Genomic DNA, 26,936 nt, shown 5'->3' with positions numbered 1-26,936 from the left:
GAAAGTGTTGGACAATACCTCTACGATGGACAATTGACCGCAGTGTTGAGTAATTATTTCCAATTTACGGTTATGAAATGTGTCAAAACGGGAACTTATGTTTTAGGTATCTCTTGACATTGAGCGATCAAGGTGTTTGGGAGAATTTAGCCCCTTTTGTAATATTTAAGGGTATGATATGACTTGTGGAAAACAAGGTTTTGGGTAAGTTGAGGTCATTTCTGCAGTATGTCATCTATGTGCTGTGATTTATTTAAATATTACCATTTAAACAATGAACAAGCAGCAATGAAAATAACCAGTTAAAACCAGCACACTTAATAACTTCAGGATCCATTTATAATTTCACTTTGGAACAAGCAGAGTGACGGAAAAAGAGACAGAACTAGACAAACAGTGTGTGTTTGCTGTAAAGTATATCAGGTTTAACGTGAAGGCCACTTGCAGGGGACTTGGTGAGCCTGAAGTGGAACAGATATGACTTACACAGGGTCCCTTCCACTTAAGCCAGTAATTAGAGAAGCTATTTGATGTTGAGGTGTCTAAAGTTAATGAAGCTGAGCTGGATGTAGCAGAGTCCCTCTATTACCTTCGGGACATAAGATTCATTCCAACAAAGAAGTGGTCATGCTGTAGCAAATATACTAAGTTCAATAGCACGATCAATTTCTAAATTTATAATTATAATTTGGTGCCTATTTAGTACAAAAATTGCAATGAAACACATATTCTCTTGTAATATTACAATTTTAAAAGGGTCGCTAACACAGTTAAAGCAATAATGTTTTTTCAAATGGTCTGAACAAAGTTGCATTCAGACTAAAGCCGGCACTGCAGCAAAAACCCTGGGTTCACTCATCGATTTTAATAGGAGAGAAGTGTTTTAGCTGCAGGGTTGGGGCTCCACAGCCCAGACAATTTAGACCACAGTCAACTGTCGGATGTCACGCTACAGCATGACAGACATTCTGCTGTTGGCAAGAAAAGTACTGGAGGAAAGAGTCTGACGTGGCGGGATTCTTCCTTCTTGTGTTCATTGTTAAATTGCAGTTTGCGATCAGTTCGAGGATAAATCAGACAAAAAAGTCATCAGTCCTAGTTTGCTATATCAGCACATTGTATGACGACTAACTTGATCTCCATCCTTCCATCCATTTTCTACTGCTTATCATGTTAAGGGTCAGGGGGTGGAGCCTATCCCAGCAGCCTTCGGACGAGGGGCGGGTTCACCCTGGACAGGTCGCCAGTCCATCACAGGGCCAACACATATAGACAGACAACCATTCACTCTCACAGTCACACCTACAGTCAATTTAGAGTATCAATCAGCCTCGTCCCCTCTTGATGTCTTTGGACTGTGGGAGGAAGCTGGAGTACCAGAGAGAACCCACATAGGGAGAACATGGAGACTCCACACAGAGAGATCCTGTGCTGGAACCTGGAACCTTCTTGCTGTGAGGCGACAGTGCTGACCACTGCACCACCATGCCACCTAAATTGATCCCGTGTCATGAAAAGATCACGACTGCAACCCAAAGCAAACAATCCCATGCACTAAAATGCTTTGCTAGCTAAATCATGTAGCCTCAGACTTCACATGCATTCTTAAGATAGCAGCCCTGATGTCATGTCGCGTACACACAGTCTTAATTTAAAGGCAATGTTACAACTTCCAGGTAACAACAGAAAGGTTTCAACAGTTTCAAAGTTCATGCGCTCTTTAAAAGTCAGTTTTGTTTTCCCCACAAATCCATTCAGTTTAATCCAGAAAGAGAGGCAACAAAGAAGTCTGATCCCCATGAAAAACAAGCCAAATATACCCACAAAGCCGCACACAGACACACACTACAAAAATAGGAGAAACATCTTCATGGTGAGTTGCAGTCGCTGGAAGAGTAATATTTATAGTCATGAGAGCAGCTGGATGTGCAGTACATTGCGGGCTGTAATCTAAACCGTTATTAAAAATTCCTGACAAATCACTGCACAGCTATTCTGTTCTTAGACTCCATTCATTCATCGCCAATATGTGCAAAAATCAGAGACAATATTCAGAATATCAAATTTTCTCGTGAAACGAAAAATCATAACTGGCTGTTCTCGGCGTTAGTTTTAGAAAACTGTTGCACTTGCAAGCGGCCACAAGACTTTAAACTCGACCAGCATCTGGCAAGCATACATCCTCACACCGAGCCTTTTATCTCACCTTGCTTTAAACTTTAGCTTTATATGCTGTCATTATCGCACCAGTCTGGCCTCCCGAGTCGAATTATAATTGTACATGTTGTTTGATTAATTAGAGCCTCGTTCGTCTGAGGAATTTGTGAACCTTGAAGGCGCTTACTAATAGGGGGCCACCTATTTGTGTGTGTGTGTGTGTGTGTGTGTGTGAGCAAGTATGGCTTTTCTTTTTTTTTTCCCCCCTTGACGGTCCCTAGATGAGAAGTGCTTCTGAGATGGAGATATGGTTATTTGACCTGGGGCATCAAGCTGAGAGAAGTAGAAAGACAGACCAAGAGAGGCGGAGAGAAAGTAGGAGATTTTGTGTGTGCGTGTTTCTTTCTTTAACCCTTTCCTCTTCAGATCCCATCTTTCTTTTGCTTCAGGGTTCATGGATACTTGTTCCTGTATCTTAACTGAGCTTCTCTCCTTGCTCTCTTACTGTCTTCCCATTCTTTTAATGTACTGACGTGCACCCCCCACCCCCACCACCATCACCACCAATCCTTGTCTCTTTGTCTCTGCCTCTCTTCTTCTTTAATCTTTTCTCCCTTTGCCCTTCACAGTCCCAGAGCCACTGGGTCTCTGCATCATATTCTTTCTTTTATCTCCCAACTAAATCTCCTCTCAAGCCCTCATTTCCTTCCCTATAAACCAGCAGAGACTCTCCATATACTTTCTTTACTTTGTTTCCTGCTTGTTTTTTATGCTTCAATTCATTGTGTGTTTGTTTTGTGTGTCTGTGCGTGCATATGTCTTGCGTGCCTTTCTCTGCTCTTGTGTGTGTGTGTGTGTGCATTTGTGTTTGAGGCCCTGCCCCTCCCAATCTTTTGTCACTAGAGAGATTACGTGGCTCTCTGGCATTTCGGTTCAAATTAAATCACAAATATGAGTCGTCCTTTTTTTTTCTTTTCCAACGCTTCATCCACCCCTCCTCCCCCAATCTGCCCCATTTTTTTCTTTTCTTCTTCATGAAAGAGACGGGTGAGAGAAGGAAGACGGGAGGGAGATGGGGCACTAGGGTCATAAAACAAGTGAAAGCTGTGGAAAGGTACAGAGGGTAACTGCACGCGATGCCACACCAGCTGCTCTTCACTTTACCTGAAAGTCCTTGCCAGGCTCCATGATCAGGCTTTTACTGAAACCACCTCACTTCCTTACCCTTCTTAACTATCTGTGTTTATTTCTTCCCTACCCTTCTTCCTGCAGCTGCATCCCTCCACCTCACCACACCCTCTCTGTTCCTCCTCCATCCAATTCCACTCATCCCCATGTCTGACAGAGAGTGAATCACGACCCGGGAGAGACAAACTGTCCTTTCAATCCATTACAGCGCCTCAGACGCTTCCTATCTCCTCACTGATCTTATCATTATTCCGATTGGACCAAATGTAAATGCACTCTCAAGTTTTTGCTCATACTGGTTGTCACACACACACAGAGAAAGAGACATGTGGAGGTACAGACATAACACGCTCCCTCATAGGGTGTCAGGACCTTTTGTCCTCTTGCCATTGTTGCTTGGAGAATAGTGATGATGAGCCCTAATACATAATTCCTCTGTATTACAACAGAAAAGGCCCTGCTTGTCACTTAGGGCTACACGGGCTTAAAGCCAAGCCTTTTCATCCTCAGAGGCATCGTACTGTGTAATTGGTGAAACTAAACCTAGCCCACATTTACATTTGACTCATCTGACAGACTCTCATTCAGAAGCTCCGTGCTGCTCGCTTTTCTCCATGAACTCACGTCTGCATCTGCAGTCTCTACTGTAAAATATGAGACACACACACACACACACACATATATATATATCTTTTGTGCCTTTGGTTAACAGTGCAAGAGAGGACATATTCAGTATTCAGAGTCTAAAGAGGAAGAAAATAAAACAAATCTCAGAAATTTTTCTTTAACACATCCTCATGGCCACAGTTTTCTCTCCTCATTCATAGCTTTTCATATTGGGCAAATTTTTCTTCCTTCATACAAGGTATGATTTTCAGTTCGGGAGGCAATCAAAAGATATTTAACTTGCTGTATTTCCCACAGCACCACAAACAAGTTCTATCACTTTTTTCCAGCAGAGTCTCTCGCAATGTAACGTTGATCGTAGTTATCCTGTCTGACTAACAAGCCTGGGTTTGAGAGGCGTCTCTCAGCTGAATCCTTGTTTCACTCAGTAGAAACTAAGAAGTTAGCATCAGCATGGCAACCCCTATCTGCAGTTGGAGCCTCCCATCTGTTTCAGACGAGCTGACTGGACCGCCTCCCTGATGGCTGTGGTGTTTAGATGTAACCCTTTCTGTAGACTTTATCTGGAAATTTCCATCAGTTTTTCAGGAATTATTGAACTAAAGTAGAAATCTTTTCTCTCTGACTTCAAGTAATGTTGAATTATTTTCAGTATTTTTTTTTAACCTGAACACAAAAAACCAAAAGGGTTCAATAACAGAAATGATAACTTCTTTTACAGATAGAAATTAATTATCTCCTGATCATAATAGTGTTGCAATATGGAAATGTGTCACGCTCTAATTGAACGGCTCGAGTGGTTTAATTAACTGCTGGTTTTATAACAATTGATCAGACAATGGAAACTTGTGGAGCAGTAGGACATGGAGATGACCTACATCCATGGGGACGGCAACTCATCACATGTAGATTCATTACTAGTCTGTGTTAGAATAGTAGTGTGAGACCCACATGCTAGCAACAGCTGCACTATCCTTCATATTTACTTTTTACCATATAAACAATATTAATGGAAGATACACAACTGTAAACATACTAAGCTAATTCTGCTCTTTGTGTATCTCTGTATCTCTCAGTGGGATGAGGTCAGCGTCCTGGACGATCGAGGGAAGCTCATACGGACCTTTGAGGTGTGTAATGTCAACCAAAATCCCCGTCTGAAAGACAACTGGTTGGCTACGCCCTTTCTGTACCGCCACTCTGCTCCGCGGGTGTTTGTCACCTTGCGTTTCTCAGTGCGTGACTGCGCCAGCCTACGGTCGCCATCACCCACCTGCAGAGAAACACTCACGCTGTACTACAAGCAGGCTGACACCCAGAGGGAGCTGGAGAGGACCTGGGTAGCTGAGGTAAAGCAGACCAACAACATGGAAATCACAAATTACATCAACACACGGTATTGTGTTGATTCCTTGAACAAGACAGGATTTGCAGATATCACAAAGTCTGTCACGATTTTTGTCAAGATGAGGTGATATATCCCCATTAGCTCTTATCAACTCACAAAAAGCAACAAACATTTAGTTTCCTCATTTCTTCCTCAACTGAAAAACATCACTAAGTAATAATCAACATAATATGACTTATATGAAAAAATGTGCCATTTTTTTTTTTAAGAGAAATGAGAGTTTAAAGTCAGATGAGATCAGAGGCATTTCAAAATAAAATTGTACCCAGGATGGCAGATAGCAATACGGATCAATAATTCCTGTTCTGCAGTGATACCTTTGTGTTATTGGTCACTGGATCGTTTCATAGCTAGATGTAGCATTCCAACACCGTTACTGTAACTACAATGTAATTACAGTGTAACTAATTTTCTGTAAGGCACCGTAAGAGAGCATTTTAATAGCTTATTTTTATAGATTACAACTTTCTCTAATATTATGTAACCTTATAAATTTTCAGCCTTGCATTTAGTCACGGCAGACAGTTGTTTGAATCCAGATGTTGCAGTGCTGGAGCCTCCATCTAAGGCAGCTATTGTATTTGCTTCATGTTTGAAATGTCTCAGACAGGACCACTGACATTGTGCTACACAGTGAAAGTGGGTCTGTGTGTCGATATAAGCCAACTTGACTTATATCAAAGTGTCTTTTAATTAAATTATGTCCTGAGTTTGCCCTTGGATCTTCTTTAAATATCAATTCAGTTAACATCTACCACTGAGAATATATTTCCATCCACATCTGTTTGTCACTAGGTGATATATCAGTTACAGATCCAGTAGCTGGGAAATGGCCAGAGAGTTGGGTTTTTTTTGTGTGTTTTTTTTTTAATGTTTGATTAAATTGAAGGACTGTGTAACTTTGGCAGATATATGCTCTACTGAGTGCCCTTTGTCTTGTTTGTTTGTTTGTTTGTTTATTTGTTTGTTAGTGGGAGCTGCTGTGAATATATTCACAAAATATGTGAAATGTAGAATGTTTGGTGATTCAGACTGATTAAAGTGCATCTCATCAACACTGAATTAAAATAAGATTTTCAGCTTTTATCCATGTCTGTGCCAAATCATCTCCAGACAGAATAATTTAAAACAATAAAATGCAACGTCATTTTTTTTTTGTCACGCTAATGTAGCAGGAAAACGTCTCGTCATAACATGACAGGGAGTAATTGTATAATCTTCCTAATTACTGTTGTGCTTTGCGACAAAGAGCTCTTGAGATTGATGGCGTCTCCAGACCACACAGATGTGAAGCACATAAACTAGGCTTTAGAGCGTTCAGAAACTCATCGCTTTGGCCTCCAAACGTGTCACTTCAGTCCTGCTAATTATATTGAAGGCAAAAAAATAAATCCTGATTTTATACTCATTGCAGGAAATTCTCCAAACCTCATTTCAAGCTGTTGTTTTTCCTTTAAGTGCCAGACTGTCCAAAGATGTTTTATGTATTTATTCATGAAGTTTTCTTTTCTTTTCTTCTGGGACATTTTGAGTCTGAATTGGCTGAGCTGCATGCGTAGTCACAGTCACAGTGGGAGGGGTGCTGTATTTGTATAGATGAATGCATGTCTCCTTAGGGAAGTGAGATGCTTTTTAAAAATGCAAATCAAAGCCTGATGAGGAATCAGAAGAGAATCACAGACGAGCAGGAAGCAAAGCAGCGCTGAACATTTTAACAGGGACTTAAGCACAAACTCCCGCTGGGACCTGCATAGATTTAAACCACGAAACTGCTTCATTTTACACAACTATGAACTTTCATCATGTCATGTTTCCTCTCATCTCTGCCTTTGATTCATTCATTTGTATATTTCTGTTATTCAGCTTGTTTCAATTTCCATGATTTAAATGACAAATGCCATCTAGTTTTCTCCAGTCCACTCATGATCTCTCTCTCTCTCTCTCTGTCTGGTTTCAGTCTGCTAGCGGGGAGACCAGGGAGGGCTGGGTCAAGATCGACACCATAGCTGCAGATAAGAGTTTTTCTAAAGTGGAACCCAGTTCACCGCACCAGTACCAACCCAACAGATACAGTCGTATCAACATCAAGACCCGCAGTTTTGCCCCCCTCACACGAAATGGGTAGCCACGACACACTGATGTTTTACTAACAGCTTCCTTCCAAAACTGCTCTTTATCTTGATATCTCACCTCCACCTCCTCTTCCTCCTCCTCCAGATTTGTCCTGGCCATCGTTGACAGTGGAGCTTGTGTTTCCCTCATGGGTGTGTCTATCTTCTACCGCCGCTGTCCAGCCACAAGTCTCTACTTGGCATCCTACCCGCCAACTCCCTCAGGGGCAGAGCCGACTGCTTTAGTGCCTGTGAGTGGGACATGTGTCCCCCACAGTAAAGCCCAGGGAGGTACAGGCCCTCGCATGCACTGCAATGCTGAAGGGGAATGGATGGTGCCAGTAGGAGGCTGTGTGTGTGATGAAGGCTATGAACCGAACCTCAATGGATCTGCCTGCTTGGGTAAGTCTGAAGAACACTGACTGAGGGCTGATTGATTTTTATGGAGATGGTTCACATAATCATTTCATCACATCGAAAATAATTCACCTCGCACAGCAGCACCGAACAGTATATCAGATTTAATGATGACACTCGGGTGATTTAAGGATGAGATGAAAAACAGAACGGTCAAAATTGGCACTGCCGAGACCGAGGAACCTTCACACACAAGTCAGCCTGTTGAGGAAAAAAGATGATTTTGACTTGACTGCCCGTTCCCTTCTTGGTATCTCCTTAGACGCTGATCAATAAGACACAAAACATCAGGATCAATACTGCACAGAGCCGCTGTCACTCTGGTACACAACTGTGTTTGATGTCCACACACAGTGAAGCAGTATGTAGGCAGGTCCGGCTGGGATGCAGCCACATGAGAATTATTGCCTCTCATCATGTGGCATGTTAGCAGTGCAGTGAAGTAACTTTTCACATCTAGACAGTTAGACAGCCGCATCTACAGAAGTACGGGTTGGAGAAGAAAAAGTGGCATCATTGAGGAGGAGGAGATACATCAGAGGAGAGGTCAGCAAAAGCCTTTTCACTTCTCAAAGCGGGTGTAAAAGTGCAAAGGACAAGACAAAAATTGAGAGATGTCCAGGCGGACAGAAAGAGATATAGGGAGAGAGCAGGGGGGAGGGAAAAAGGAAGAGATGGAGAGAGCCATAGTAAGAGGGATGTGACACATTTAGGTCATGGCGATGTAATGGCCACTCGTCTGTGAGCAAGTGACAGAAACCGCAGGGGGAGAGGAGGGGAGTGGAGGGAGAAATGGAAGGAGAGGAGCGAAAGATAGGAGGATGCAAGTTAATGACTTAAAGGACTGAGCTGGCAAAACAAAATATGAAGCCGTGAAAGGAAAACCGTGTGAATCCATTTGTATGTGTGTGAGTGTGATCGTGTGTGTTTGTCTGGGTCCTTGTATGTCAGAGGATTAGAGTAAAAACTAGAAGATTAGGAAGAATTTCACAGGCCATAATTGCAGAGCTTTTTGCTACGGGGGCCCTCAAAGTCTAACTACTTTCAGAACAATTAATCCTCCCATCTTGCCCAGTCAGCTGTGAAATACGTTTATGCTCTTTACATCTGCACTCACTTGTGTTTGTCTGCATTTGATTGATATTTACTGACAAACCACCCCCCGAAACAGCGCGGCCACAGAGGAAAGCCCTCTGGTGACTATCTATGAATGATCTGACACATCGCTGCCCACACTGCTCCGGCTTTTGGTTCCAACCGTCTTTTTTTTTTCTTCTAATTTTTAATTTTTTTAAATTTATTTATTTTTTTGCTGATCGGTTTGCCAACTGATGATGTGGGTTGGCAGCGTTACGTTGTTGCCCTGTCTGGGAATGTTAGGAAGAAAAACTGAGGAGTAACTGGAGACGCAGTAGTCAGGGATAATCAAGAGGAGCTGAGGCTTGAACATTCAGAAGAACATGAGCATTTCATTGCCATTCGCAATGAGCACCGAGGACATTTAATAATAGCTCAAAAAGATGTACTGTACTCAACTTGTGTGTATAGGATGAAAGGTATAATTAAAGACCCACTAGTCTGCATTGTTCTCCAACACTTTGAGCACCACAGGAAAAACACAGTTTGTCAAGAAGCTAACTGACCTATATTTCCACTTACTCTAACTGTTTCATCTTAACCCACTTACATTTCTTTTAACATAGCATTTTGTACAACAGGCTCGAGCTGGGAAGGATTCACAGTGTCCATTTCTCACCATTCACTTGCTTTTCAGGAAGTAATTTGGGGTACAATAACAGCTTCAGAAGTATTTTGATGGTACACTGACTAGTAAAATGGAGACTGGCAGTTCTTTAATACCCACCATGGGCTGTTTTTGGTAAAATCACCCATGTGAAGTGTACAAGTGACCCATGTCATGACGTTCCCTTAAACCTAATCAGAATGTCGCCATAGCATCGGTACATTATAAAACAGTATTGTGTGCCAAGCAGGATTTTGTACCATTTTGGAAGTGAGATCTGATGACGCTCCCACTCACCAGGTGGTGCAAACAAGAATCGGCTGCTGAAATCCTTCCATTACTGTGCAGCCTCATACGGTGATGTCAGAGAACAACGCAACAGCCACTCTGCACAATCCACAATACAACACACCTACAACGTGAGATATACACATTGAGCAGATTAGCGCTAAGCATTGGATGGTGTGTCTTTTCTAAGACTGGACCTTTCTCATTCAATAGAATAGAATGAGAAAGGTAGCATGGATGTACACAGAGATCTAAGAGTCTAGACTCAGGGTTCCATTTATTCCTGAGAGATTATTGAGTTGTCTTTTTTTTTTTTAAGTCTTCTGGTTGCAGTCTTCTACTTTGTGCAGCCCATAGACGATGTGCACTGGAAACCTCCACCAGCTGATTCAGTTCACTTTGGGATCAAATTGTTCAATGTTGAAGCTCCTCTTCACGGTCAGTTTTGGAAAGAAAACTGATCAAATACGATGGATAGAATGAGGACAAAGAACATTTTGTGCATGTTGTAACCTTAAAGGTATCCAATCTTTCACAGTCATTTACTTCTGTAAAAGTCTTTTTGGGCAAGTGTGTGTGTGTCATCTGACAGATGCTTCTAATTTCATAGTTGGGCCACTGTGTAAATTTGGCCTCAAGGTTGTTTGGGTGCATTCAGTCAAATCCATCCTGAAATTATTGCATCAACATGTGAGTCTAATGTGAACCAATCATTGTGGAGTCCCACCAGGCAGTTTGTCTGGGCCACGCAGAAGTCTCTACACCTGAGTTTGTCAGAATGGACCCTAACAAGGTCCTGCAGAAGAGCTTACAAATCCAAACCATTATGCAGAGAAAACATTTGGTGCTGACTGATAATCTACCACACACTACATGTTTGAAGCATGCTTATTGAGACTCTCCAAAACAAACCATTTAGCATTTGGAGAAATGAAGCAGCAAACTGCAACATCAAACAAACAAAAACACAGCTGCGCCTGTCTGTTCCTGTCAGACAGAAATAAAATCTTATTCTTTAATTGTTTCTACAGCTGAAGTCTAAAGGAACATCTGCCTCCTATATGACTATTGTGACATTCAAAGCTTTCTTTTAGATTAAAAAAAACCCATCTCCAGTCTTTTGAAAAATGATAAGGGCAGGCACAGATGACGTGCAGCAGCTGTCTGCTGTTATTTTATTTTTCTGCCAAATGATAGAAGGATGTTTTTCCTCCTTTGACATTTGCATCACACAAGGGAGCTGGAGAGGCATAGAGCGCAGACGGAAAGACGACCGAGCATGAGACACAATTACACCTGTTCAGCCAGACATGAAACAGTCCTTCAGTTGTGGGCTCTCTGAACAGGTCTGAGCCGGCCACTCATGACTTGCAGACATGCTCTTTCCCCTTGTTTGATTCCTCGGGAATATTAAACCACTGTCGAGGATCTGGGACATGGATTAGTGCTGAATGCTCCAATGAGCTTTTAGTTAATTTAGACCCACGTTAGTATTTTTTCGGCGCGCGACTGTGCCCTCACTGTGAAATACGCAACATGTCAGATTGTCCAGATTCGTCACCCACAACACTTACTCTTAGCACAGACACATTCACCAGGCTGTGGTGGGAAACAAGAACATTTGGCCAGCGGAGTAAAAGTACAAGTGTGATATTATTGTGAGTGTGACTGGTAACTCTGCAATAGTCCGTACAGTACTTTACCAACTAAATAGCTATTTCACTCTCTCAAGACAGTTGGATGGGATTTATTGACAGCTTTTTGTTTTTCAATTTAAGGTTTTCAGTTGTGCGCTTTTTCAACAGAATTGTTACTCACCATAATAGTAAGTGGACACTTATTAATACTCTCCAGAGTCAATTAATCATTAAGGTCACAGTGGCAGCAACAAAAAGTACAGTGAAACGATCAATGAGATATTGAGTGTTAGCAGGATCTGACTTTAGGGGGACAACCAGGCCACGGTGACAAATGAATCTGAAAATATCAACTCTGTCACATGAAGTGGCTGATGTGAAAATATTGAGCGTGCAGATTCAGTTGTGAGTAGTTCAAGTTAACAGCAGGGAATCTTTGTTTCTGCCATTGACACTGTCATGACCTGGCTCTATGGCCATGACAAAAGGACGGGAGGAGCGCATTTTGAACAGAAGTAAATTTATTTATTTACAAATTAAGGTAACGCAAACGAACAGTAACTACAGGTATGGGGTGTGTTAGTCTGCAATATCAGTAGTGTGTGTGAGTGTGTGTGTGTGTGTTTGTGTCTGTGTGTGTGAGAGAATGATGTGGTGCGAGGTGTTGAAGAGTGCACTAACAAAAGTAACTAAATGAGGTGTGCATGGGGATCTGCTAGGGGAGGAGGGAGCCGAGCAGAGCAGTGCGGCAGAGCAGACAGAGCCGAGCAGGAAGAGACCGGACAGGCCACAGGAAGCCAGTATATGTAGGAGGTGGAGCAGCAGGCCCAGGTGCTCCACATCAGACCAGATCTCACTCAGCCAATCCAGGCACCTTAGAAGAGAACATATGTGTCAGATCTCGAGTTTAAACATCTACGCAGGGGCTGTCACAATACTTTCAGGTAAAGACTGTTGTAAAGATCTCATGTTTATTGTCATTAAATTGCATTTGGGCCTTTGAAATAATGATCCAGATAATGAAAGTAAGGCATCTTTTAGCCTTTTGCTTGCAAACACCTTTTTTAAAGGATGCTAATGTGTCCCTGCACCCCTCTTGCACAATTCGATCTTCTATTTACAGGTGTAACATCATTTTTATCTGAGTTTCACAGTGACATTTAGTGGAAGGTGAAAGCTTTTGAGAGCTAGAGAATTTAATTCACTAAATCAGGCTGTCTACATTGTTTACTACATTTAAAAAAAATATTTATATATAATGAAATATATAACATATGTTTATTTTCTTTCTGTTCCAGCTTACATCCAACAATGTACTTTGCGGCCTGCAAAAAGCTGGTAGTTTAAATGGGAAAATGAGGGGAAAAAAAGGACTTTTACATATGTAAAAGCTGTGCGCTTACAAATGGGAGATATCAGAGTACATATGATTCAGTGTTTGTCCTCAGGCTATATACTGGACGGCTGAGCAAAAGCATGGAGAGATGAAGCGAAAGGCATTTACAGTCAGAACCATGTGTACCCATCGCTCCCTTTGTGTGGCTGCATCTGTGACTGAGTTTGTGTGTGTGTTTGTGTGTCCTTATTTACATGTGTGTGTCTTTGAGAGAAAAGCACACACGAGAGAGAAAGAGAGAGAGAGAGAGAGAGAGAGATTATGCTGCGAGCCAAAAGAGGGAATGAGCGCACGAAAGAGGAAGACAGAAAAAGAAAAACTGGGTCACTGATCTACAGAGCGAAGTATTATGTTAACATCAAATTACTCTCCTAATTGCTGCCTTTTTTCTATTTCTGTCTCTTTCTTCAGAAATCAATTTTTGTACTCCTTTCTCTTTCTCATGCTCTCTCTCGCTCTCTCTTTGTATCTGTCCGATTACCATTTATCTCGTTTTTATTTTTTTAATCTCAAAGTGACTGCTACCCTTAAAGTTTTCAGACATAGTGAATTATTTTCATTATGGACTTGTATATACCCATTGAGTCAAAGCCCAAACAATTATTGAATAATAATAATACTGTACCGGATTCCAATGTCATGACTGATACTTTAATATATTCTGTTTAGTCCAGCCTAATCCTTTCAGAAATTCAATTTACAATGATATACAACAGAAGAAAGCCCAAAATCCTGGTATTCAAAAGGTTGTATTGAAAAAAAAATCCCCAAAAAGAGTAATTATTCTCAATATACTCTCTAATTAATTTTCTGACTTGATTGACTGCTGACGCTCTAAATGTTAGAAAGTATACCTTAATTTTCCAGCTGGCTAGCAGGGAGATTTTGATCAAACTTGGAGGAGTGGAGCGTTTGTCAGGGAAGGAGCCATCACATTTTGGGACAGATCCAGGATCCTTCCACTTTCTTTAATATAACGTGATATTGCATTTTTCATTAATTTATCAAGAAATATTGCATCGACCCTTGGGAAATAAATCAGGCATATTTACTGTCATAATATTTATTAATGTGCTGGATCCTGATTAAAGTTCAGATGCAGCGGGGATGGGGGGGGGGGGGGCTGTTGGCCATGATGGAGGTCTCCAGTCTAGTCGAGTCCAGTCGTATGTACAACAACTGTATCTCCTCCTCTTCCTCCCCTCCCCTGCTCCTCTCCTCACTGATTACTGGTGAGAAGGCTGTCTGCTCATAATGGCCATGAACTGGTTACTTTATAGCTCAGCGATGGAGTAAATGAGAGATGGATGATGGAGCCGCGGGGAGGAGGAGGTGGAGGAGGAGGGGTCTGCAGATCAAGTGAAAGGGCAGAGGGCTTGTGCTCTCATTGGCTGCTGTAATCAGGTGGATGAGGATCAGAGCGGTGGGGGCTTGTTGGTGGAGCCGGTAGCTGCGATGGGAGGCTTTTTAGCAAAGTCATGTTTCTTGTCACAGCTGTAAAAGAACACTTCTGGTAATGTGCTCCCAGAATATTAAAGATGGAAGATGCTTCGTTTCCCTCATTGCTTCTGTCTTTGACTCATAATCATGATACATAATCCTGCAGGCCATCTTCCATGTTCACTTCTTCACTTTTCAGTTTATTCTCCCTTAGTGATCTCTCAACGTCCCCTTTCCTCTCTCAGTCTCCCTTTTTCCCCTCTTCACACCTGTGTAAAAGCAATGTCATCTCTCTGAGACAAGTGAGAACACTGAAAGCCTTTTATCGGTTTATTCTCTCCCTCTTTCACTTCCTACATTCTGAGTTTCTCCTCCCACGCTTTGCCAAACACATGCATCTGCACACACACACACACACACACACACGAACCATCTCAACATTAAGACATGCTATTGATGAGATTAAATAATTGAGGTCATGCAGGTTTTTTTGTTGTTGGTTTTTTTTCTCCCAGTGACCATAAATAACACACACATGGACATCCTCCTCCTCCAACCCTGGACCCATATGTGAGGCTGCTGTTCAGGTGCTGCTGGTCAGGTGTTGTCAGGTGCCACTTACACACTCAGAGACACAAAGCTTCACAGTTTGAGAATCTACACATGCTACGTTTAGCCTGCAGTAAAAAAGGGACCTTTGTTTGAAAGTTGTAACGCTGAGCTGACACAAACATGCTGTGTAAGAACGGCAGGAGACCAACACTGAGGCAGAACATTTAACATTCTCATATTCCTGCTCGAGATGGGTGCTCCGGGCTCCTGCACGCAGCTGCATTAAGTAAAGTGTGTGTTACTTTGACCGTCCTGCTGTTGACATTAAAAATTGGCACGTTTTACAGATTTTCCACAGTAAAATATACTGGTTCAGAAGAACAGCCTGCAGACTGCTTTGTGTGTGTGTGTGCGCGCGCGCGCGCGTGTGTGTGTGTATGTGTGTGTGTGTGTGTGTGTGTGTGTTATTTTCTCCTGTGGATTGGTGTCATTATATATTCTCTTATGAATGTACTCGTTCCATTGAGTTGTTTCTCCAGTCACTGTGTTATTAGGTCATAATTACACAAATTAGCGTGTTAAGCTGAGACATATCATAGGGTGTGATCGAAGAAGCCTACAGATATTAAAAGCAGTGTGGAAGCGACTTACACCAAAAAAATCACTGAGTTGCACAAGTTTGAGGGTAAAAGAACGTCTTATTCATTGGTGGTTTTGTTTTTTCATTTGTTTGTTTTTTAAGATGGCCATTTTTCTTAGTAAGCACATTCAGGTTGGAGCCTGTGGCATACTAGCCAAAAATTAGCATCTACATCGCAGTTAATGTGAAACACAGATGCAGATCCTCCCTCCACCTTCTAAATAAAGTCAGTTCTGGCTTCAAAACACAAGATAGCAGCAGCCAAAATGCCAAACTCTGAACTTCCTTACTGGTCCACAAACCAGTGAGTGACGTCAGAGTGGCTACGTCCACGGTGCTGGTGGTTTCTCTGCTATCTTGGGCTGTTTCCTCTGTCAACAGAAGTCAGTGAAGGAGCTGGACGAAGCCAACAACAACAGCAGACCACTGTGTTCGAGCTGCACTCTTGACTCTAAAAGAACCACAAGCCAAGTTGAAATTGATGTGAAAATCAAAATAGTTGTTGTTGTTGTTGTTGTTTGACTTGGACCGGAACGAAACCTAACAATGGAAAACTACTAATTTTACAACTTTGAACTTCAGCAGACGTTTCACTGTGCTAAAATTTAAGAAGCACTTATTTCAAGAACATTGATTATTAGATTTTTAAAATGTATGTATTTTACTCATTAAACTTTATTTATTGTTATCCCACTGTATTCCTCTCTCTCTGACACGCCTTTTTTACACAGGAATAATTTGCACAATATCCATTTTCTGTTTAATGTATGTAGAACAATACAGAGTTGCTTTTGAGAAGGTCAGTGAGTGAGTACATTCATTAAGAAAACATTATTCTGATAAGAGAACTGTTATGTAGATCTCAAGGTCTGCTTACTCACTTGCTCTTAATGTTATCTGCTGATAAAGAATGTGTGGGTTCCCTTATGTCCGAGGTAAAACGGAACATGCATTTCAGGTACAAATAAAAATGAGTGGCTCCTGTGCACCCGACTGATACAACCCTGATAAAGCACTGCTTGTGTCTTCTCGTTTCTCCGCAGCTTGTCCGGTGGGTTACTTCAAGTCAGTGTCGGGTTCTGTTCCCTGTTCCGTGTGTCCTTCTAATAGCAGAACCAGCCAGGAGGGGTCGAGTGTGTGTGAATGCCGCAGCGGCTTTTACCGAGCAGCCAAAGATGACAACTCTTCTGCCTGCACAAGTTAGTTTTGTTTGTTTATGCCTGGTTGTTGGGGGGTGGGGGGAGGGGGGTCAAGGGGCCTTGGGGGAGTGTTTGCTATTTTCTCAGGCTCAGAGACCCAGTCAGGGACCATATCCATCATTTAATAGACCTTTAATTCCACCAGTAGAAATCAGTGTTTGATTTCTATGCTACAAAGCTATCAGAGTTAATTCAGTTACTTCAATTGAGTCACATATGCATTTAATTGCTCATTGTGTATTTTACGTCCCCATTTTTTATCTACAGCTCCTCCATCTGCTCCAGTCTCGCTGTCCTGGGAGTACGAGAGTGGAGATGGTGGCGTGTCACTAAGGTGGCGCCCTCCAGTGGACATGGGAGGACGCAGTGAAGTGTGGTACGGGGTGGTGTGTCGTATCTGCCCCTCACCCACCTTCACCAACCCGGCATCTTGTTCCTGGTGCGGCGAAGGTGTAACCTTCAGCCCCTCCCAAACTAATCTAAAACAAACCAGGGTCACCCTCAACAACTTGCTTACCAGAGTCACATATCTCATACAGGTAGAGCTGCAAACACAAACACCTCTGTGATAAAGGGATGATATGCAGGCAGTCTAGAATCTAACGAAAGTATTGTGGCTTGAAAATGTTGCGCTACATGGAGCTATTCAAAGATTTTCCTTTTTTAATATGCATTTCATGGAGCAGAAATTGCTCATTGGTCTGTGTTATTCCAATATATACACACTAAACATTTATTATTTAGCTCAGTATAGCTCGCATAAAAAAATGGCTTATTCCTAATTCATAACTGGACGTTATGTCACATTTACTGGTGTTGAACAGTGGAGGTACCGCAGCTGCACACATCAGACTTCAAACACTGAAGCGTTTCATTAAAATAAATATCAAAAGGTTTGTATGTCTCATGTTTGTGTTCTTCCCCTTGACAGGTGCAAGCCATGAATGAGGTGTCAGCTTTGAGTCCTTTTCCAGCTCGATACACAAGCATCAATTTCACTACAAGCCAGTCAGGTGAGCGCCGGACAGACGACGAGAAAGATGAGATGAAAGTGAAGCGTTGGTTTGATGATAATGTTTGTGCGCATATTGTGTGAGTCCGTCAAGGGTTTCTGTCTCCCTCTCTCTCTTTCTCAGTTCTGTTTTTTTCTTTCCCTGCTTCTGCCATCTGGGCAGAGGGTTGCTCGAGGTTACAATATCCTGTCAGATCTCATTATAGTCACTGTGGAGGAAAAAGGGGATAAATGAGAGATGGGAGTACAAAAAGACAGACGGAAACAGAGATGAATGTAGACCAGATGGGATATGAGAGGAGAATGCTGTATTGTGCAGATTAAGTAAACTGTTCTTGAAATGGCCAACTGAGTCAAGTATGATTAAAACACACTGCAAACTTCAACAATCGAAAAATGAACTTGTGTGCTCTGAATTTATTGATTAGATGGATGGAAAGCTAGACAGCTCCCTTTAAATAGTTGATCCAGCCAGTACAGTGACTGTAACCAGATCTGGCTTGCTGCTCTATAAAAACTCCTGTTCCACTTTCTTGATGTTCTGCTGAATAACTTCTACAAGTTCTGCTACACTGCCCCCTTGTGGCCACTGTCACTTCATCACACTGATTGACAGTTGAGGGAAAACTTCAAGGAAATGTCATCCAAGCTTATAGGTCTATTATCTCGCACAGTTCCCAGTACAGTTCCCATGATGCATCAGCTTAGCCGCGCCCCAGACTCCATCACTCTCTCGTGGCCTCAGCCAGACAGGCCCAACGGAGACATCCTGGAATACCAGCTCAGATACTATGACAAGGTAAACTCATACTTTTTATAATATATACATGTACATAAAAACCAAATAACTGGGGTCATTCTCTTGTGTCTGTCAGGGTTCAGATGTGGACGGTGCAGCGAGTGTGTACAGTGAGACCAACACATTAACCGTCAACTCTCTGATACCCGGATCCATCTACGCCTTCCAGATCAGGGCTCGAAATGAAAGGGGCTACGGACCCTACAGCAACACCATCTACTTCACCACTCTGCCTCTAGGTACAACACTCTTTTAGCAGTCTAATGAACATAAAGGTACCAAAAAAAAAAAAGGATCCTCCCATTATACTAAGACAAATTTAGGATTGCCGCTACTTTTCTAAATCAAACCCAGCTCAGAGCTTCTTCTCCTCGCCCTCTCACAGAGGAACATTCCCAGCAGATCCAGAATCGACTTCCTCTACTGGTCGGCTCTGTGATGGGAGGTGCTGCATTTCTCCTTGTTGTGGCAGCAATTGTGGTTGTGGTGGTGTTTCGCAGGTAGGTGGTTGATCCATGTAAAGCAGCTGTCGTGCAGTAATATATTGAATTTCACACTGTTTACTTTTGTCTCACAGTAAGAGGAGGGAGAGTCCGTACAGTGACAGACTCCAGAGGTACATCAGTAACAGAGGTGAGAGTGAGTATATTTCTCTTATTAAGTTTAGTCAAAATGCCTTGGAAAGAAGGCCATCTTTGTTTCACAAACTGCCTCCATGTATCAGCTTAATTCCAGTAAAGCTGCAGGCTTGGACGATATTCAAACCAGGTTTCTTAGAGATGCTGCTGTTATTATTGCGCCATCTGTTAGCCATATAATAAATATGTCAATAGAACAGGCTGAGGTTCTCACAGAATACAAGGGTGCTCAAGTTCTCTTCCTCTGTAAGTTTTTCTTTTTTTTTGGGGGGGGGGGGTCTATTGTGCTGTGTTGTTTAAAAAAAATGAAACAGAATAAGTACAAAAATAATACAATTTCTCGATAGAAATATCTCTATAGTTTCATTCAGGATTTAGAATATCTCACTCTGTGATGGTCGTTTCTGACAGATTAAACAAGTAGGCTCTCCTGAATGTTCATGTTTGTTCAGTCTGGACTGATCTTTTCCCACTGGTAGAATCTTAAGAAGCTAATTTAAAAGAGAATTGAAGGATAAGTTATGTATGTGACAACAGCCGAAGGCATACAGAACCATAAGATATACCTCCCAGTCAGAGTGACAGAGGCGACTGATACTAGCCTTATAGATATAGATAATAGCATAGCTGTGAAGGGCAAGCAGAGAAACTGTCTTTGGGACAACATTTGACAAAAAGTCACGCTGCTTCAAAATTAGACAACAGCCAGATGATCCACAGAAGCATGAGCACTTAGCTCAAAACCCTGCGATGCAACTGATATCCAGTGAGAACTCTTCCTTTGATAACGCCACTGAACAGTTGTGTGATTTCATGACCACCAGGCAGCAATTATTGACAATTTACTGCTTCATAAACTGATTAAAAAGTCAAAGCAGGACTGCTCAACTTCTTCAGTGAGCAGCAGAAGGATGGAACAGGTGGCCTGATTAAAAACCTGCACTTGTAATAATACACAGCTGTGTTTGATTGAGAAAGTCTTGATTGTTCATGCTAGTGGACTTCAAATGTGAAGTATGTAATTCTTTACTTGAGAAAATATAGAAATACCATGATAAAATAGTACTCTGGCACAAGTGCCCCGCTGAAATTAAGACGATTACAGAAGTTTTTGATTTAGAGTTTGAGTAAGAAAAGTAAAATTACACTTTCTGTACAATATTTGTGTATTCCAGAGATTGGATGTATTTCATCCTCAAACCACTGACCTTTGTAGGTCATCTTGGAAGTCTTGTTTGTTCCAGTTGTACTGCTTTGATTGTGCAGTCTTAACGTTGCATGCATATTTGGAAGTGTCCCATCTTCATCAGGTTCTTCCCAAGTGTTTTACATAACCTTCTTTTCTTCAATGTACCTAGTAATTAATGGGTTCAGATAAACAAAGGGGAGTAAAAGGCACAATAATTTCTTTGAGGAGGTACTGAGGTGTTCCACATGGAGGTGTTTTAGGACCATTTTCATTTTGGTTATTTTTTTTAGTGAGACTACTTTCTGGGATTTATTTGTATATGCTGATGATGCTGCATGATTTATATTCCACAAAGAAAAGGGAGTTGTAAAGTATACGTTGATGACAGTCGGCCATTGTCTTTGGGACAAAAATAAACTGACAAAATAAATTCATAGTGATGTTTAGAGAATCTCCACAAAATCCTTAATAAGCTATCATGGATGTGTTTGAGATAATCATGTATCAAAATCTCTCAACAAAATTACTAATAAAACCAAAATGATGGTTAGAAATGCTGAATTGTTGGACACACTAAAAAACCCACTTAAACTATAGTGTTGGTGTCTTTCACCACACTATCCCCTACTGATACGTGTCTCCTCAGTCACTCGAAAACAAATTAAAAACTGCACATAATAAGCAAATTTGTGATTTTTAAAGGTGATCATATCATCAAATTTCATTTCCTCCCTGTGGACAAAAGTGTGGTGCAAATTAAAATTCATATTTCCCTCAAGATTATCTATAAATCGACACCTCCCTACGCATCCATTTATTTAAATCTTTTAAATAAAACAAACCGCAACAAAAACAACCACTCCCACAACACTAGAGGCAGTCTTGCACATGTTCTGCATTTCAAATCATGTTTTGGAGAAACAGACTTTTATTATTCACAGCAACATGTCAATGGAGCAAACTATTTATGGGCCATTTTGATATCAACTCATTATTTTTGACATTGAATATATAATTGTATATTTATCAGTGTAACAGATTCCAGTCTAAACATTGATTGAAGCTGTGTCTGGTCTGTCGAGGTGGAGTGAAATATTACGTGGACCCGTCTACATATGAGGACCCCAGTGAGGCAGTTAAGGAGTTTGCCAGAGAGATAGATTCTACTCACCTAAAGATTGAAGAGGTGATTGGTGCAGGTAAGCACTTCTCTTCTCTTCTATCTCTGCTTTTTAATCTTCTTGTACATTTTATCAACCAACACATATCCACCCCCCCACTCCAGCCCAGTTTGGGGAGGTCTCTCGGGGCCGCTACCGTCCACTGGGTCGAAGGGAGGTGTTGGTAGCAGTGAAGACATTGCGCTGGGGGGCATCTGACAGAGAGAGGGGGATGTTCCTCAGCGAGGCAGGGGTCCTGGGACAGTTTGACCACCCCAACGTGCTGAAGTTAGAGGGTGTGATTACTCGAAGCCCCCCAGAAAGAATCATCACAGAGTTCATGGAGAATGGGCCGCTGGACTCCTTCCTCCGGGTGAGCTGACAAAACAAACCTCTTGCTATCTTTGATGCACATCTTGACTACATTTGACACACAAATCTCTTCTGGTTCATTCAGGAGAACGAGGGACAGTTCAGTGTCCTCCAGCTTGTCGGGATGCTCAGAGGAGTCGGAGCAGGGATGCGTTACCTCGCTGAGAGAAACTTTGTCCACCGAGACCTGGCGGCTAGAAATGTGCTGGTCAACTCCAACTTGGTCTGTAAGGTGTCTGACTTTGGGCTCTCCCGACTCATGAGGGGTCTGGACCACAACATACCAACATACACAGCCTCACTGGTGCGTTCTGGGAAATTCATCTTTTAGTAATGGATTTTCTCCATCGTATACTTCACTTCTTCACTGTTCTGGTCCTGTGTTGTCCCTCCATCAGGGCAGTAAGATTCCTGTGAGGTGGACAGCACCAGAAGCCTTTCAGCATCGCAAGTTCAGCTCAGCTAGCGATGTCTGGAGCTTTGGTGTCCTTATGTGGGAAGTGATGTCATATGGAGAACGTCCATACTGGGACATGAGTAATCAAGAAGTGAGTGATACAAACATTACTACGACTCCTTCAGAATCAAAGAATGGAATCACATGAAGTAAAAGTACTTCAAAAGTAGAGATCCTGGGGTACCGATTTGCTCTAATGATATTGCAACACCCATGTTTATCCTACGCCGGATTATTTTGATGCATATCTTTCCTTATATCCTTTTCTAATATCTGTTCTAGTACATAGCTCTAGAGTGGCCTAATATACTGCTTTTATGGGTACAAATGCATATACATGAATTAACAGGGACATGCACTCCACTCCTAACGCTTAAATTTCAAGTCTAGCAATGAATAATGTCGGTTTGATATTTTTTCTTCAACACACTTTACCCTAGGAATATTATTGTATTCTCCAGTGTTGTCAATGCATCATAATGAACTTCCATAAAAGTCTCAACTTTTACCTGTGAGGCTCAACTTTTGATGTGGTTCTTCATCATTTGATGTGGAAGGAACTCAGAAGTGTGGTCCTGGTTGTATTTGAGCTGTAACATCCTAGCACTTCAGAGCGCCGCTCTTCTTTCATCCCCCTCATTATTTAACAGATTCATTAAAATAGAAGCAAAATACCAGACCTGCTGAAAATTGCATAAGTTCCTTAGTCACTCTCACAAGCCCCCGGTGCTTTGTGACATTTTATGTGATGCAGTTACACAAGGCTTCATCACGACAGGTGACCTATTTAACATCCCCCTCTGTGCGCAGGTGATGAAGGCAGTAGCAGACCAGTATCGTCTGCCGGCCCCCAGTAACTGCCCCTCAGCCCTCCATTCACTGATGCTTCAGTGCTGGCAGGCGGATCGAGGGGACCGGCCAGGGTTCGACTCACTCCTGTCCTCCTTGGATCGCCTCATCAGGCACCCCGCCTCACTCAAAGCCGAGCCAACTCGGTGAGGCTGCACTTTCTGCCAAAAAATCATGTCTGGAGCGGCAAATATTCATGGATGTTGCATTATTTGTTTGATATTTCCTGCCTTAACAGAAGCTGTTCTCAGCCGCTGCTCAGCCCCACCCCCACAGACCTGTCATCAGTGGCAACAGTCAGTGATTGGCTGAGGGCGCTGAGGATGGAGAGATATCAGGATGAGTTTGATCGAGCGCACCTGGACTCGCTGGACAGAGTCAGCAGGCTCACTATGGAGTGAGTATTGAAAACTGGTGGTTTTCACCTGTGAACCTGTACATTTCGCATTACTGTCGACCATTTTTCAAAGCAAATCAACCATATTTACCCTGATTTATTTGATCTCAGCTATTGGTGGCCATTATTTTATGAACTTAAATCGATATTTGCCTTCTTAAAGCACATTGTAATGGTTCTACATTCACAAATTTTTCATTTTACAGTGATCATGTCTTGTGTTTACCTAAAAAAATAAATAATGATAAAGATTTAAGGATCTGACATAAATAAAGAGCCTCTCTCAATGTACCATTCAAGCTCATCTAATGTAGTTCAGGAATTTAAACTTCTTATTGGCTGCTGAATTTGAAATGTTAGATTTTGATTATTTTCCTAAAAAAATAACCCACCTTCTTAATGTGTCAAGAAATAATTGGCTTGAAAAAAATGCAAAAGTGCAGATTACATGTTGACTGATAACATATAACAACACATCTATATATATATATTTGTGAAAAAATGTCTCTACTGTTCCGGACACGGTGTAGAATTATCTTCAGATTCATGTAATGGGGAAGAATGGGGAGAAGGTAAACCTTGTCTCAGCCCATCGATGGTCTCTGGTTATTTGCCAGCCACGATGACTTTTCTGTAGATTAAATCAAATTCATTTAATTATGTTTTACTTAGCAAAGTACCTTGATAAGCAAGTAATAAATTCTTTTAATATATGGCACCTTTCAAATCTCATGTTGCTCTACATTTAGTTGAAATGAAATTGGCAGGAGGGCAAACGACAGACTGAGTGCTGCACTAACCTCCCTGGTTCATCTGCTCCCTCCTCCAGAGATGTCCAGAATCTGGGCGTGAACCTGCTGGGACACCAGCGGAAGATTGTCAACGCAGCCCAGCAACTCAGAGCCCATCTGACACAGGGGCAGGTGGAGGTGTGACGTCCACCCAGCAAACAACCCATTCCAACCATATCCTTGGTTTTATCCCTCTGCTTGCTGCGTCTGGTTCTGCAGCATTCATTTTGATTGAATTGAAGTCCAAAAACAAGAGGAAATCAGCCTCTGACTCAGTGTGGAGCGCCGCTGTGTATTTCAAAAACCTGACACTACCAACAGAAGGGGTTAAGAAGAGGATCAGACATTTCCTACTTCACTCAATATGAATATCAGAGGAGAGATGCACTATGGGAGCTGCAGTCCGGGTCAATGTTGGATTGCTGAGGAGGAGGAGGAGGAGGACAAGGAGGACTTTAAAATTCCTCAATGTTTTTTCACTAGATTTCACTTGATTGTTGTCGGCTTTCATCTCTCCTCACCTCATCCTACCTCTCTCCTTCTTCTCTCTTGAATATTCTCTCCAATTTTTCTCATCACATTCCCTTCCATTTCAATGAAACTACAAAGATGTTTTTGTTACGAGGAGATGTCTCCTAACAAAGACTTGCGTGAAGACAATGAAAACCTTATTATTTAATTTACTTCCTCACGACTGACAAAGCCAAATGCGAAAACTCTTTTAAGTGTATTAACTTGCAGCCTGTGGTTTTGCCTTACAAGGTCTTACCATTAGCTTTCAGAATAATGTAGAGTTTGTTGAGTGTCCCAGCAAAATCAGCCAGCAGTCCACGATCAGCTTTTAGGACGGACATCACTGCCATGAACCTGGGAAAACAAAACAAAGATTTGATTTTGAAAGCCATGTTTTTCTCTCTCCGGAAGCTGACTGCCTCCATGTTTGCTCCACTCACTCTCGCTTTCGGGTCTCTGGGCGACAGCAGAGCTCATATACTGCAAAGTTCACGTCAGCGGCCAACACAAGTGTGTGTGATGAAGACAGAAGAAAACAGCACCCACTGTTATGTATAAATGACACACTTCACCTTGTTTAGTTTGATCGCTAGAGTAAAGACACTGAGGCATTGAAGCCTTGTGAATGTGTAAAATGGTTAAAATGGACAAAATCTGATGGAACACTGGAAAGAAGAAGGCGTAACGCTGTATGAACCTGCGTGTCTTTGTCGTTTGTCTGTCTGTGTGAGTGCATGCGCTGTATATGAGGCTCTGTTCATGTGTACATCTGGTACACGCTGTACATGACGCTGTGTGTGACTGTGTGTGTGTGCGTGTGTGCGCAAGTGGGATTGTTTGGTGTCGAGACAAGTGTGTCAGGCTACACACATTAATAGCTGTGTTTAATTGTATGAGTGTTCACCACTCTTCCATAATTGTGCAAATTTGTAAAATAAATATGATTTTATTTAAAAATGATGTTTGCTTCTTATTCTACAGGGTTTTGGAAGATTTACCTGCCATCAATTCAATTTTGAATTAAAAATAGAACAACCTGCGGTTCAAGAAATTAAAATTGACATGAAAATGTGAGACAAGTTTGAAATGAAACTGAAATGTAGTCAAGGTCAGAAAATCCATCCATCCATTTTCCTCCACTTATCCTGTTAAGGGTCATGGCTGGAGCCTATCCCAGTGGCTTTCAGGTGAGAGGCAGGGTTCACCCTGGACAGGTCACCAGTCCATCACAGGGCCAACACATAGAGACAGACAACCATTCACACTCACAGCCACACCTACGGTCAATTTAGAGTATCAATCAGCCTCGTCCCCTCTTGATGTCTTTGGACTGTGGGAGGAAGCTGGAGTACCAGAGAACCCACACAGGAACAGGGAGAACATGGAGACTTCACACAGAAAGACCCTGGAACCTGGAACCTTCTTGCTGTGAGGTGACAGTGCTGACCACTGCACCACCGTGCTGCCTGATCAGTAACAGTTTTCTTTAAAAAAAATTAAATTAGAAATGAACTCATTTGTTTATTCAGTCTGAAGCATTCCATCGATGGATCCGAGATTCAAATTCATATTTATTCACAGTTTCTAGAAGTATATGATTCCACTTTTTCTCTGTTTGGGTATTTTAAAAAGAAAAAATACGATAAATAATTGTAAATACTTGAATGACAACAAAGATTGAATTGACATCCAAGTATTTTGATTGTTTTATAATCAAGAGATAATGGTACCATCCCAGTCGGAGACATTCAACAGAATCTCGAGTGCAACTTTAAAAACTTCCACCTATTCATCCTTGTGAATTCTCTAAATGAAATACAACACATACACACACGCGCGCACACACACACACACACACACACACACACACACACACACACACACACACACACACACACACACACACACCAGTTTAACACTCTTACGAAACAGATATATTCACCTTGATGTACTTG

General features: G+C 41.9%; 1 protein-coding gene across 2 annotated transcripts in view; it reads left to right on the top strand.

Annotated features, from left to right (window-relative positions):
- ephb6 (eph receptor B6) overlaps positions 1 to 25,920 on the top strand; it is a 36,773-nt gene extending 10,853 nt beyond the window's left edge. The window contains exons 3-19 of one of the 2 annotated variants that reach the window (XM_086218264.1): positions 5,049 to 5,321; positions 7,338 to 7,501; positions 7,598 to 7,893; positions 16,649 to 16,804; positions 17,072 to 17,343; positions 17,736 to 17,817; positions 18,491 to 18,615; positions 18,692 to 18,854; positions 19,001 to 19,115; positions 19,193 to 19,248; positions 21,525 to 21,641; positions 21,728 to 21,975; positions 22,060 to 22,278; positions 22,373 to 22,522; positions 23,242 to 23,426; positions 23,519 to 23,677; positions 24,507 to 25,920. In XM_086218264.1, coding sequence (XP_086074390.1) covers positions 5,049 to 5,321; positions 7,338 to 7,501; positions 7,598 to 7,893; positions 16,649 to 16,804; positions 17,072 to 17,343; positions 17,736 to 17,817; positions 18,491 to 18,615; positions 18,692 to 18,854; positions 19,001 to 19,115; positions 19,193 to 19,248; positions 21,525 to 21,641; positions 21,728 to 21,975; positions 22,060 to 22,278; positions 22,373 to 22,522; positions 23,242 to 23,426; positions 23,519 to 23,677; positions 24,507 to 24,612 — 2,886 coding nt within the window. In that variant the 3' untranslated portion in view covers positions 24,613 to 25,920. Of the gene's footprint in view, positions 1 to 5,048; positions 5,322 to 7,337; positions 7,502 to 7,597; positions 7,894 to 16,648; positions 16,805 to 17,071; positions 17,344 to 17,735; positions 17,818 to 18,490; positions 18,616 to 18,691; positions 18,855 to 19,000; positions 19,116 to 19,192; positions 19,255 to 21,524; positions 21,642 to 21,727; positions 21,976 to 22,059; positions 22,279 to 22,372; positions 22,523 to 23,241; positions 23,427 to 23,518; positions 23,678 to 24,506 lie in introns of both variants that reach the window. The other variant, XM_086218263.1, reaches the window with a different exon arrangement.
- Positions 25,921 to 26,936: the final 1,016 nt, after the last annotated feature.

The sequence above is a fragment of the Aulostomus chinensis genome, chromosome 11, assembly GCF_037954235.1.
Source record: "Aulostomus chinensis isolate RoL2024-O1b breed Wild chromosome 11, RoL_Achi_v1.0, whole genome shotgun sequence".
Taxonomy (NCBI): Eukaryota; Metazoa; Chordata; class Actinopteri; order Syngnathiformes; family Aulostomidae; genus Aulostomus; species Aulostomus chinensis.
Note: the sequence above shows the minus strand (reverse complement) of the source record. Positions and strands in the feature narration are given on the sequence as shown.